Below are 14,013 nucleotides of genomic sequence, written 5' to 3'. Positions count from 1 at the left end.
GTTATAAAGACGTCTGCAAACGCGACATGAAATCGTGTGACATTGATCACAAGTCGTGGGAGTCAGTTGCCAGCATTCGCCAGAGCTGGCGGGCAGCCATAAAGACAGGGCTAAATTGTGGCGAGTCGAAGAGACTTAGTAGTTGGCAGGAAAAAAGACAGAGGCGCAAGGGGAGAGCCAACTGTGCAACAGCCCCAACAAACAAATTTCTCTGCAGCACCTGTGGAAGAGCCTGTCACTCCAGAATTGGCCTTTATAGCCACTCCAGGCGCTGCTTCACAAACCACTGACCACCTGCAGGCGCGTATCCATTGTCTCTCGAGATAAGGAGGCCCAAAAGAAGTATAAATGGGTGGTTGATGGTCGGCACAGACTCAGTGGGCCAAAGGGCCTGTTCCAGTGCTGTATCTTTCTATGACTCTATGACTAGTAACAAATTTCTTGTTCTGCACCCTTTTTCCCCTTCCTTTCTCAATAGTACTGGTGTGTGGTCCATGCACACTGGTAAACCTTTGATAGCTTGACTGAACGATCATTCTGCAATATGTGAGGCCAGAGGGTGAAAGCTGGCAGGCTCTTTGACAATGAAAACCCAGCGTTTATGTTCCAGCTGTAGTTTACTGGTTGTTGATCAAGCAGAAACCCTGCCTGACTGTTCTTCTTAGCCCTTGGGCGCTGAGGCTAATTGTAGCCTTCGCTTCTGATACTTGGCTGAGGTGAACTAAGTCAGTACAGGCAGGGATTGTACCTGCAACCTTCTGACCTCTACAATTTCAGGTAGGATCAGGGGGTGGTACGAAAAGAATCTTGCTCGTAGCTTTATCTGTGGCGAAAGAAAAACCCAGTCCCGTTTTGGGATTGCATCTACAGTGGGAGGGTTAACAATAGCAGTTTGCGTTTATATAGTGCTTTTTAACATAAAGCATTTCACAGATTGGTATAAGAGTATAGACATTGAACCAGGAAGAAAGATTAGGAGAGGTGACCAATAGCTTGGTTAAAGAGGTAGATTTTGAGAAGGTTTTTAAAGGTGGTTTGGAGACTGGGAGGAGGACAGAGATGTCTGTGAGCTCCCCCACCAGTGGTGGCGTAAAGATTGGTAGTGTGTAGGATGGACAGAGGTTGTAGCCAGGTTCCAAAGATTGGGTGGGATGAGGCCTTGGAAATGCTTAAGACCAGGATTTTAAATATAATGTGTTAGCAGGTGGAAAGCCAATGTAGATCAGAGAGGATTTGAGTGCTGAGCCTGCAGGACATGGTGTGGGAGAAATACATGCAACAGTAAGGGACAAATGGGTGTGGATGGAGAATGGGAGAGCGACACGGCAATGACTTCCCAAATCAACAACATCCCTGAAGAGCCAATTAGTCTTGAATTTTCTTCTCCTCTGTGGCTTAAGTGGGGGTGCAGTTGATATGGGGACAGGTGCTGGAGAATTGTGGGAATATCCTTGACTGACGGCAACCAGTGATGTGCTTTGTGGGAGCCCCAACACTTGGGCTGTCAGCTGTTGCCAAGTCCAAAACCAGATAGGGGCAGGAATCCCAGTTGGCGTTCAGGTGCTTCCTTTACAAGTTCATTGAAAGAGCTGATGCCCCTACATTGTAAGACATTAAATTAAATGTATTAGCAAAACACATGGCTCTTTTACATTGATGACAGTGGTTGTTAACACACACAGTTCCTGAAGCTCGGGTCGCACACAGCTGGCTGCAAGTTGAATGTATCAGTACAGGTGACAACTCTTACCAATGTGCGGTACCCCTCAAGCTCGTTATCGAAGATCCGTTAATGGTGCTTTTACTCTACTAAGTGCAACAAATAGTAATTCAACACTTCTTCTTTCCACCCCAGAGTTAATATAAACAGTCCTATTTACACAGTTGTAATAGTGGAATGCAGCCAGATAATTCTGAATCTGCTGTCAGATTCAACGCTGCTGCTCCTTCGATGCAGGAAACCAGCTCAGTGCTGAAAATGAGTGCAATGTGTGTTCCAAAGGAGCATAACTTTGGATGCTGTCCTTGGTGGAGAATAAACACCTTTTGTTTCATTTTTATTTTGGCATGGGGTCTCTTGTTCCTAGCCAGCTAATTATTTTTAGGCCATTTTAATGCGGAGTTATGACTCCTGCAGCTATGCAGATAGTTTACTGCTGCCCAGGTGGGCTGCTTGCGCAGTCCGCCACCAACAGGCAATGGAGAATGTCTGTAGTCTGTGATTGGAAATGGAGCAGACTGCCGAATCAAGGTTGCTCTCAAAATCAGATTAAAATTAAAACCCTTAATGTTGCCTCTGAGTCAGAAGGTTGTGGGTTTGAGTCCCACTTACAGGGACTAGATCCCAAAATCTAGGCTGGCACTCCAGTGTAGTACCGAAGGAGTGCAGCACTGTCAGGTGCCAACTGTCAAGTGAGGCGTTAAACCGAGGCCCCCTCTGTCCATGGCACCGAAGAGCAATGGGGCTCTGACAGGTGTCTTGGCCCGTATTTATCCCTCAATCAATATCACTGAAACAGTTTATCTGGTCATTATCACACTGCTGTCTGTGGGAGTTTGCAAATTAGCAGCTGCATTTCCTAGATTACAATAGTGACTATACTTCAAAAAGTACTTCATTAGCTGCAAAGCACTTTGGGCCATCCTGAGGCACTGTAGAAATGCAAGTCTTTAATGTAAAAGTGAGTGGTTAAGGCTAGGAAAGCAATGATATAATTATGGCTGAAATTCTGTTGAAGTGTTCACTCATGGATTCCCCTTGTTTCCTCCTGGAAAACTATTTTTTTGCCCTTGTACCTGCCAACCCTGAGCTAACAGCATTTCATTCTGATTTTTGTTTGATTTTCAGTGTTGTAAAGGAAGAGATCTCTGATGACAATGCAAAGCTGCCCTGTTTCAATGGGAGAGTCGTATCCTGGGTAAGAAGCCTTCTCTGTGGGGGTCGTAGCCTTGCGCTGTTTATCTAAAATGTGTTGACACTGGGCTTTCAGTTTTGGAACCTTGAGGCCAGATACGCAGGGGTGAGGGTGGTAATTAATCAATCTGTCTGCCAGAGTGGGTATGAAAGGATGTGTACCCCATTACACTGTAAGGGAAGTGGATGGTGTTTGGGATTATGCATTGCCTCTTCACCTCTGAGATTGTTGTTTTGTGGTACTCCATTCTGAGAGCAGACAGTGTTTGACCCAAAAAATATCTTGATGGTAGTTGATGGTGAAATGAATTAATTTCTACTTAATATTGACACTGTTTTGAGTTGCAAACCCGTGTGCAAAATGTGCTTGGCAGCAGACACTCTTGGTTTAGTTAGTTAATGTTTTGGACAAAGAGTGTAGCCCCTTCATCTTTATCTAAGCAGTGAAAGTTCCTCGCAGATAAAATAATCTAAATTCTTGAAGTGCAGAGTTGAGAAGATAGTTGTTAGACTATTAGCTTCAGTCCTGAGTCATTCAATATGTTTTGTGACTGTACAATGATTCCTTTCTCAACCCATAATGGCTCAACTGGTGAAAGGCAGTGAGTTACAGGCCAGGAACGACCTAGTTTGCTCTGTCGCAATCTCAAGTGGCGCAATATGGCCAAGATCTGGGGCGGAGGGGATGTTGACCAAAGTTCCTGCTGCCAACAGTTTGCTGGAATTTTGTGGGTGTGGGCATTGGCTGGGATCAGCAAGTTACTCGGCTGTCATGCAGTCTGCTTCTCGACGCGATGGAGGAGCCTGCCAACAGTAACTGCGAAGGCTCTTGTATGAGGCACGGGCACATTGTGGTGGGGGGAGGGGGGCAGTGGTCGGAGGATGGGAGGTTATGTTGCTGTTGAACTTTATTTGTGAAGAAACTACTCCTGTGAGCGTGGTGAGACTTGACAAGATTGAAAAAAGATGCAGCTTGTGGGAGTTATACCAGCGAGGCCCTCTCTTTATTAGCTGTCTTGACAGACTGCCTGTCGGAGGACACATTACAGTCTTTGCAGGGTTAAATCAGCAGGGTCCTTTATTAGTTGTCCTGGCTGAGTGCCTATGGAGTTGTTTCCTTCAGGATGCTAATTAAGGAAACAATCATTTCTCTGATGGGAAACAGCTGTTGTAGAATCAAAAGTTTAGATGGTGCTTTGGAATTGCCATGTATTGTAATGTTTTAAACCGGTAGAGTTATTACAGGAAGCTGTTTCATCAGAATCTTATTGTACACTGCTCACTGTGGGATCGCTTTTAATCTGTGTTAATTTATTGAAAGGCTGAGAGCTTGAATGTCAAGTTGGAAGGGGCACAGTTGATCCCTGACGCTTTCTGCAGGCTGAGCCTGGTGGACATTTGGTGCTTTCGACACACCAGGCCTGCCTGCATCAGTCAAATGTTTTTCTAAATGGAAAGTCAAGTGCAAGTGAGGGAGAGTCTGATGTGGAGGTGGAGTGCATGTTGTTGCCCTCTCCGGCATGTGCAGAGGAGGCACCATTCATTGCACTAACCAGTACATTTGGTGAAGGCCTTTCCATTGTCCAGATTTTAATATATTTTCTCTTTCATTTTTCTCTCAAAATTGTGGGCTTCCATTTATGCCTTCTGCACCCTGCTCATCTGAACCTAGTTGGTGCATGTTGAGCAAGCTGTTTGGTCACATGGACAGACTGTTGCAGCTATGCTCAATCCTGATGTTCATACACAAGCATTAGCCAGTATTGATGGGGTGAAGTTGGTCACAGGACAATATTCAGCCTTGCTGACTTCTTCCCTTCTGTAGCCCAGCACTGTGACCAGTTGTAATGACAGTTGTACTGGTCGAGATCAGCTAACCCTACATGGATTCAGAGTCTATCCTGAACCTCTGTGACTTGAGTCAGTACCACGTTAAGCAAGGGAAAGAATTTTCCCTTTGCAGTTTAAGCAGAAAGCTACTATGTTGAATGATCTTAATTCTTGTGCAGGTTGTAAGTATTGTTTGAATGGATCCTTATTGCCTTCCTGCCTGTGCTCATTGTTTACAGTTCTATACTTGTTTTTTTCTCTCTCGTAGTTGGTGTCTGCTGAAGGTTCACAGTCAGAACCAGCACCTCACCCAGTTAGCAGTGTGGCAGATGTGCCCCCTCCGATAGAACGGACGGGTGGAATCGGAGACTCGAGACCTCCGTCCTTCCAGTGAGTGATATCACCAGTTTATTAACTCTGTCACTGAGATAGGTTGCTAGTGTCTATTGTGAATGGAGGAATTGGAGAAGGAAACTCTGTTAGAATATTTGATATATCTATAAGACTAAAAGTAATATTTAAAAAGGTAGCATCCAGGGATTGCGGGTGGGGAGGGGTGGTGGGAGAGCAGCAGTAAGAAGATGCAGTGAGACGCCGATTATTCACCTCTTGAAATTCCATCCAACCTAATGGGATGAAGGTCTGTGTTGTCTGTTGAGGGTCTTGGGTGAAGTGGGTTTGATGCATTCTCAACCCTTGGGCTTGTAGCGTTAAACTGCCCCAGTTTGGCATTAAATTAACAATCTCACTCAGAGGCTGACATGGCAAGTGGCAGACTGGTGTTTTTGAGATGGGTGGGGGGGGATGGTGTGGGAAAGTGTTAGATGTGCTTTAGGGCTGGTAGTAAGTGGCTGAAATGGAAACTGTTCCATTCCCCAAACCTAACACCTTACCCATTATCACAAAAAAAGGCTAAGTTAGTTAAGCTTATAATTTCAGAGTTATTGCCTTTTTCACTTGTGCAAATTAAACAGTTTTATACATTGTATATTTTGCCCACTGTCCCAAAATTATATTCCCAAGTCTTGCTTACATTAGCTTGTCTCTATAATCATCTGTTATGAATGCTGGCTGGCATGTTACCTGCAGCGTCCTGTACAGATAGTGTTGGGAAAGGGTGCATTGCGTTTAACCATGTTATTTTCTAACAAGTATGTAAACATGGGCTAATGTGAGTGTTTCTAGAACTGGAACCAGAGGTGATCGCCCAAGCTTGCCAGCAGAGTCACTCTGAGTGTCACATAGTATTCAGTAGTTTTACAGGGAGGCTTAATTTAGGGGGGGAAAGCGCATAATTATCTGTTCCAATAACTTCAACAAAGGAAGCATAGGATTAACACTCACTCCTCCCTCATAAAATTCAAAAGATTTCTGAGAGACTGGGGGCCTGTGGGGGAGTTTTTAAAACCTGTTAGGAGTTTCGGAGGGCCTGAAGGACTTGATCTGTGATTTTTGAGAGACAAATTTCTGCTTGCTCTGCAGTATTGTCACTAGGATTTCAGTGTTGTTTTGTCCATTTCAATTGCAAAAAAAGCACTCTGTGTTATATAGATTTTGCCAGATTGGGTCATGTATGGAGAAAGTATTTTGAGCAGTGTAAGAATAGCTTGCAATACTGGTCTGTCACTGGTGATGGGATCGGTTTGATGAGTTAAGACTGTCACTGGAGCAGTACACCTACACGTTTTGTCCGTCCAATTGGGTTGCAAATCTAGTAATGAGACCCAAGATTGGCACTGGAACCAGGCAGCTTTAGAACCTATTGCTGTGGGTCTGACTAATAAGACAGACGAAACAGTGTTAGCTTGGAGCACTCAAATTCCAGAGAGTGAGGTGTCACTCAGTTGTTTTAATGTAGATGAATGGGCATGATGAATACTCTCATTGCCCTCTTCAGGTAGGCAGTGCAACACAATGTGATTCATTGCTTCCTTCTGCAGATCACCTAGACCTGAAGGTGAGGAAAATGCTTTATAAGGAAAGCTTTGTACAATGGGGAAGTCATAGATTACTCTAAGCATGTAGCTTTATCTTTATAGCTGTTGTAAGAACAGTTAGGTGTTTGTTATTAAAGGGAAGGTTTTGTTTTAAAGGTTGCATCTTTTAGCTACAGTTTGTGTATCTCATTCTTGTGCAATTCCCCTGAAAGGGGTGTGAATGTTTTCCCTACATCTTGCAGTGCAAATGTGACAGGGAGTCGGGAGAATCTGGACAATGAGACAGAGACAGAATCTGTGGTCTTGTCGCGGAGAGAGAAACCTCGACGCAGAGAGAGTATGGAACATGGTGAGAGCAAAGAGGGGGAAACCTGAGGGGATGCTGTAACTTAGGTTGGCATTGAGAGATTGGTTATGCACACAAATATTTGTATTTGTAACAGCGAACTTTTTGAAATTTCTAAGAATCTGAATATGTATGGTGTTACTCTGTTGCTTTCTAGCCTGTTTAATATTGTCAGAGCTGCCTGGAATAGATAACCGCACCAGAACAGTGACTTTGGTGACTGAACAAAATGCGCTGTGTTGCATGGAGCCTTAAAGGTTCAAGCACCAGTCTGTAGTGATTTAGGGTTTATAATTTTCCACATAATTCCTGTTTGTGGGAATAGGGAAAAGCATCCAGTACTCCTGCTCCTGATCACCAACACCTGCTGTAAAGTTTGCACGTCAAGTGTGCATGTGTAGTTACAGCACAATTGCACGTGGCTGTCATGGCAGTTAAGTGATGTGTTCTGTGCTGTTCTAGGTCCCAGAATTAATGGACACCCTAAGATGGAACGCCATCTTGCTGGCTACGAGAGCTCATCCACAATCCTGAGCAGCGAGCTAGAAACAACCAGTTTCTGCGATTCAGATGAGGATGATGCAGCTAGCAGGTATTCCTCTCAGATGTCATGACAATTTCTTTCATTCTGGTTCACAAAGCTCCCTTCAGGTCCTAAGCAGAGTGCAAGAAAAAAATTTATCCTCTGAGAGGCAATGTGTCTCTTGCCTTCTGTTTCGTTGTGTGTGGCGCTTTCTTGCTGCCTCCTTCTCTTAACTGGTTTCTCTCCATTTTATCAATACTGCTCTTGTCACTGCTTGAATGACCTTTCCTAAATTTATCCTCCTAATCTTCAAACACGCTGTCATAACAGCTGCTGCTTCTTCTTGCATCCTCACTGAAATTTAAGAGCCACAGAGTCTCCTGAACTCGCTCTTTTCCAGATTGCAAACTAGTGAAACTTCTTGGCTCACAGTTTTTCCCAGACTCCTACAATCTGTAGGCTTTCAAAAACCAAACATCACCTTATTCACCATTAGCCTGATCTACCTTATCTCTTCCTCTGTTCTCAGCCTTGGTATTGTCTTTCATTGGCTCCCATTCTTCCTGATCTCCTTTCAAGTCTGGCTGCATCCAAGCAAACGGTGTACAGGTTCCTACTGATCCAAGTGCAGGGGGTGGTTCATCGCTGGTGCGTCTGTGAGCCCTCGGTTCTGTGGCGTTGGGACTTTTACTGATCAACCTGCTTGAAAACAGTTCCCAGCCCAGCAGTGCAAGTCCGCTCAGACCCAGAGGTGTTGGGAACCTGGTAGGTAGATGGAGTTAAGATGCAGAGCAGCCATGATCGAATTGATTGGCAGAATAGGCTCATGGGGTTAAACAGTGTCCTCCAGTTTCTGTGGTGCAATGTCAGCACAGCTGATAACAGTAATACTAGATCTTCAAATCAGTGCACGTTTCCATTGGGAACGCCAGCTTCGCCGGAAGGTATGTGGCGCCAGTGGAGTTGTGTAAGGCAAGGTGAAGCACAGTGTGATTAGTAGACTGGATTGGCTGCTCCTGGTCCCAAAATCTGTATGATCTGGTTGGCAACAGCACTGCCTGCTGTGGTACTAAGCCATGTGGTCCAGAATATTTCCAGGCCCGACTCCCAGTCTGTGCTGAGCTACCTGATCTTGGCTGGGACGGCAGTTTGGAGCACTGCAGTTGTCCTTAGTCCACAGCACTGCTGAGGCTGAGGAAAAGGTGACCTTCGTTCCCTCTTCTGATTGCTATCCAGGGCATTGTGTGGGAACAGCATCGGGCTTTGCCATTCGGCCCTTGTTCACTAGCCTTCTGCTGCGCACTGAGCTCATTAATGAAGATTAGCAATTTTCTGGGGGGGCGGTGGGGGGTGCAGTGAAGCGGCCAGGTTTCCAGGGAACTGTAGCCCAGCAAGAACCATGTTTCAGACACAGCCAGTTTGAGTGAGAGTGGGTGGAGAGAAGGAATGGGACGTGTGCTGCAGGATCCGAGGAACTTCTTGAAAAACAAAAACCACTTCACTTCACAGCAAGCTCACTGCTGCAGACAGTGAGCGCGCCAAGTGGGCAAATAACATTGAGTTTCATTCAGGTTTTATTTGACCCTTTTTTTTTCTCCCCCCTAGATTCAGCAGCTCCACCGAGCAAAGCAACTCTTCCCGGATCCTGAAGCGTCACCGCCGCAGACGGAAGCAGCGCCCCCCGCGGCTCGAGCGAGTAAGAGTTGACTTTGTTGTTGAGGCCTTTTTTTGGTGTCTTTTCAATTGCACCAAATAAGTGTAAATGAGTGAGGCTGGACAGCCTTTAAAACTTCTTCCGAAGAAACCTATAGCTCCCACCTTGCCAAATTTTGGAATTATAAGTCTGTTTAATGACCTGGGTTTTTGCCTCTGCTCCTTCACCTCCCAAATCAACCCATTGCAGATGTTCTTCACTCAGTGTGAAGTGCCTCCTGACACAGACTCATATGGCACAGGAGGCTCTTTGAAACAGCGATCCAATTAGTCTTGCTCCCATAGCCCTGCAAATTTTTTCCCTTCAAGTATTTACCCAATGCCTTTTGAAAGGTAGGGTAGTGAAAGTAGATTCAATACTTAAAGGCAGCGTGTTCCAGATCACAACCTCTCGCTGCATAAATAAAATTCTCCTCATCTCCCCACTCCCTTGATGTTTTGCTAATTATCTTAAATCTGTGTCCTCTGGTTTCTGACCCTCCTGTCACTGGAAACAGTGTCTCCCTATCTACTCTGTCAAAACCCTTCATCATTTTGGACAGCTTCATTAAATCTCATGATTTAAACATCAGCCCCGAACTCGCCCTTTGATCAGATTGTAACTCTTTCCCCTTGCCAGTATTCCCTTCAAGCCGCAAGGGTGCGTGGTCGCACAGCCATCAGGACCAAACCACACAGGTCGCTGACCAGCAACGTTCCCCTTAAGATGTGCGGCTCTTGGCAATCTTAAAGGGAATGCGCAGTGCAACAGTCTGGCTGCACGACCCATGTGGTATGGTCCTGATTGCTGCGCGACCACGCACCCTTGCGGCTTGAAGGGAATATTGGCAAGGGGAAACAGTTACAATCTGGTCGTCGGGGCTGATCAAATAGAAATTAGAGGGAGCATTGCTCCTTGTCCTGCGGTTATGCTATGACATGAATAGCACCCAAAGGGATCTACTTTGATACGTCACTATACGGTGCTCTCGTATTCACCTCCTTTCAAGGCTTAAGATTTCATTATTTTTAATCTTTCGCAGCTCAGTCCTCTGAAACTAGGGTTCAGGCCGTCCTCTGCACCTTTCCCAGGCTTTGCGTGTTTTCCTGGTACCTAAACAATAATTTTGCAGCAAACGAATAGTATCGAATGTGAAACTAATATTGTTCAGTTGGTAACGCTGCTCATGTTTGATGGTGTTGGATACTGTCAATTTGTTTACTTGTAGTGTGTGGGATTCTCATAAGATGTATTCCAAACCTGTGCTGGCCTTAGAGTGGATGCAGCAAAGGGTTCACTAGATTGGATGAGACGACTGTCCTATGAGGAGAGATTGAGTGGAATGGGCTTATATTCTCTGAGCTTTAGAAGAATGAGAGGTGATCTTATTGAAACATGTAAAATTCTTCGATGTCTTGACTGGGTAGATGCTGAGAAACTGTTTTCTTCTGGCTGCAGAGTCCATAACTAGGTGATAGTCTCAGTATAAGGGGTAGGCCATTTAAGACCGAGCTCAGGAGAAATCTCTTCACTCAGAGGGTTTCTCAAGACTGAGGTCGACAGATTTTTGGACACGAAGGGAATCGAGGGATATGGGAATAGTGTGGGAAGGTGGAGTTGAGGTAGAAGATCAGTCACAGTCGTATAGAATGGCAGAGCAGGCTTGAAGGGCGTATGACCACCTTCTGCCCCTACTTACTTTGTTTCTGCGTTCTTATACTAGGCCATTGGGATGGGAGCAAGAGGTGAGTGAGGGGGAAGCGGGTATGGTAAAATTATAAACAAGTTGTTCTTGACGGAGTGGGGAAAACTGGTGAGTGGGAACTCTGGGCCACTTTGCTTTCCTTTGACCAAACAATTGAGTAGTAGCATTTGTAGCTTGTTTGTCCTCCTTTCCACCCACCACTCTTTCTCCACCCTCCCCCCCCCCCCCCCCCTCCACCCAAATCCACATCCTCCCTGGGCCGGGGAAGGGTATATTCATAGGAGACTAAAAGAGGCTGGTGATTCCAGATCCTGGCCACTGTCCAGTGATTCTGGACGTCAGATAAGAACAGGATTGGGGTTGGCTGTGATGCATCTCACTATCAAATAGCTGTGGTAATGCTGCCACTTTGAGGTATCAGAGGGCTCGTGAGTACATTCCAGCAAAAGTTGGCATCTTCAGAGGAAGATATTTGGGGAGTTAGGGATGAGGGGCTGTCAGTTTATTTTACCCTATCTCTGACTCGGCTTTTCTGTTTTTAAACCCATGTAGGCCTCCTCGTTCAGCAGCGTCACTGACTCAACAATGTCGCTGAACATCATCACAGTCACATTGAACATGGGTAAGTGAGTATCTTTGTGCTCTGGAATGCTGATGGTGAATACTGTACCCACTGTGCTCGAGTATCTCTGTTTTGTCACAGGGTCTGTATGCTGTGTGAACCAGCTGACTCCAGCTCATGCAGCACAGAATGGGTCGTTTGGCTCGTGTGTGGCACACAGAACTGAATGTGTGTCAGCTGTGGCTCTGGTAGCACCTGAGCACAAAATCTAGGCTGATACTTCCAGTGCCAGTACTGAGGGAGTACTGCACAGTTGGAGCTGCCATCTTTCAGATGAGACATTAAACTGAGGCTCCCTAGGATGTAAAAGATCCCTTGTCATGATTGGAAGAAGAGCTGGGTAGGTCACCCCAGTGTTGTGGTCAGTATTTACCCATGAACCAACATCATTAAAACAGATGATTATCACATGGCTGTTTGTGGGGCCTCGCTGTGTGCAAATTGGCTGCTGCTTTTCCTATATTACAACAGTGACTACACCTCAAGAGTACTTCATTGGCTATGAAGCCCTTTGGGATGACCTGAGGTAGTGAATGGTGCTATAGAAATGAAGGCTGTTCCTTTCTAAAACAAAAATAATTAAAGGCAACAATTGCAGATGTTCATTTCAAACCCCAGCAAATGCCCCGATCATCAAAAAAAATTCAATTTTCTCCAACTCTAGAAAAGTACAACTTTCTGGGCATCAGTATTGTTGGCCAGAGTAACGAGCGAGGGGACGGTGGGATTTACATTGGGTCGATAATGAAAGGTGGAGCAGTAGCAGCGGATGGAAGGATCGAACCTGGCGACATGTTGTTGCAGGTAAGTGGAAACAGCCACACGTTATGGTCTCTCAGATCTCCAAACAATGAAGCCAGAGGCTGAGCTGACATTCTGTCATGTTAGAAATGTGGGTATATTGTACATGAAGGTGTTACCATGAGAGGGGGAACAATCAGAAGTCATTGTAATTAAGCTTTAGTTCCCCGCACAATTACCTCCTGGAGTTGCTGACTCGTAACTGCAGTAGAGATACCACGGGCACCAGTAGCCATCTGTGTACCTTACCCCAGGTAAGGCCATCCGTCGTGTATTGGTGGTTAGGGCTGCATCACAGTCGATCACTGTCGACATCCATAAATGTGCACCTTATCTTCCAGCAGGGATCTCTGAATAGCAATGAGGAGGGGGAATGCTGGCTGTTTCGTTTTTACCTCTTCCACTGAGATCAATTGCTGTCTACCCACAACTCTCAATTGTGTCCCCTCCACTGCCAGATTGGAGACTGTAAAGGGAACCTTTGGGTCAGAATAGCTCAGTACCACATTGGACAGTGCGTTTAACCAATTTAGCCAATTCTAATTCCATACCCGCAGTTAATATTGAAAGGTCTGTATTGTAGTCGTGAAGTTTCGGTACTTGGTTGTTATGGTCATGGGTCTGTTATGTCCACATGTGAGTACTTGAATTGGATGGATCTTGCGCCACTCACTACAGGTCCTTCTGCCCCCTTAAGGTGAATGATATCAACTTTGAGAACATGAGCAATGATGATGCTGTGCGGGTTCTGAGGGAGATCGTACACAAGCCTGGGTAAGTGACAATACTACCTGACCTTGTTGAATCTTCTGCTATCCCAACCCTTACTAAGAGAGAGGCTAGTTGCTCACACATTTTCACATGTGGATTGTGGCAATTGTACTTAGTAGCCTTGGAGAAGGTGCAGTGCAGATTTATCAGAATGATACCAGGTCTAAAAGGGTTAAATTACGATGACAGATTCAGTATAGGCTTGTATTCATTTGTATAGAAGATTAAAGGATGATCTAATTTTTAAGGTGATTAAAGGAGTTGATAGTTTCTCTCTATCAAGCCTATTTCCTCTGGTGGGGGGCAATCCAGAACTAGGGAGCAGAACCTTAAAATTAGAGTCAGGCCATTCAGGGGTGATGTCAGGAAGCACTTCTTCACACAAAGGGGAGTGGAAATCTGCAACACTCTCTCCCAAAAAGCTGTTGAGCCTGGGGGTCAGTTGAAAATTTGATAGATTTTTGTTGGGTAAGGGGATTCAGGGTCACAGAACCAAGGCGTGCAGATGGAGTTAAGATGCAGCTCAGCCATGATCTAATTGAATGGCGGAACAAACTTGAGAGGCTGAATGGCCTCCTCCTGTTCCTACGTACTGAACATCCACTCTCATCCAGTGTTAGTACAAAATGGTGATAAGTAATGAGTGAGAGCGGACAGACATTTTAACTCCTAGCTATGTGACTTGCTTACTGCGCAGAAGTGTTGTATAAGTAAAAAGAATTGTGAAAACTCCGATCCGGGGGTTATTCACCAGTTATTTCCAAGTAGGTAGCTGGACCCAAGCCTTCCCTATTTTTGTATTTCTGTTCCCTCTTTTTGGTAAAGTACCTGGTCTTTGCTTGATGCTCCCCCTACTGGTTTAGCCGCAGGG

The 14,013-nt window shown here is 45.4% G+C and overlaps 1 protein-coding gene across 2 annotated transcripts in view; it reads left to right on the top strand.

Moving 5' to 3' along the window:
* The window catches only part of dvl2 (dishevelled segment polarity protein 2), a 45,289-nt gene that overhangs the window by 17,786 nt on the left and 13,490 nt on the right, over positions 1 to 14,013 (top strand). For both annotated transcript variants that reach the window (XM_068023740.1, XM_068023739.1), the window contains exons 2-9: positions 2,849 to 2,918; positions 5,013 to 5,134; positions 6,924 to 7,030; positions 7,490 to 7,619; positions 9,156 to 9,246; positions 11,501 to 11,570; positions 12,235 to 12,374; positions 13,069 to 13,145. In XM_068023740.1, the coding sequence (XP_067879841.1) occupies positions 2,849 to 2,918; positions 5,013 to 5,134; positions 6,924 to 7,030; positions 7,490 to 7,619; positions 9,156 to 9,246; positions 11,501 to 11,570; positions 12,235 to 12,374; positions 13,069 to 13,145 (807 nt within the window). The remainder of the gene's footprint in view (positions 1 to 2,848; positions 2,919 to 5,012; positions 5,135 to 6,923; positions 7,031 to 7,489; positions 7,620 to 9,155; positions 9,247 to 11,500; positions 11,571 to 12,234; positions 12,375 to 13,068; positions 13,146 to 14,013) is intronic.

Source organism: Heterodontus francisci, chromosome 48 (assembly GCF_036365525.1).
Source record: "Heterodontus francisci isolate sHetFra1 chromosome 48, sHetFra1.hap1, whole genome shotgun sequence".
In the NCBI taxonomy this organism is placed as follows: Eukaryota; Metazoa; Chordata; class Chondrichthyes; order Heterodontiformes; family Heterodontidae; genus Heterodontus; species Heterodontus francisci.
The sequence above is the reverse complement of the archived record's forward strand: the minus strand, read 5'-3'. Positions and strand labels throughout refer to the sequence as shown.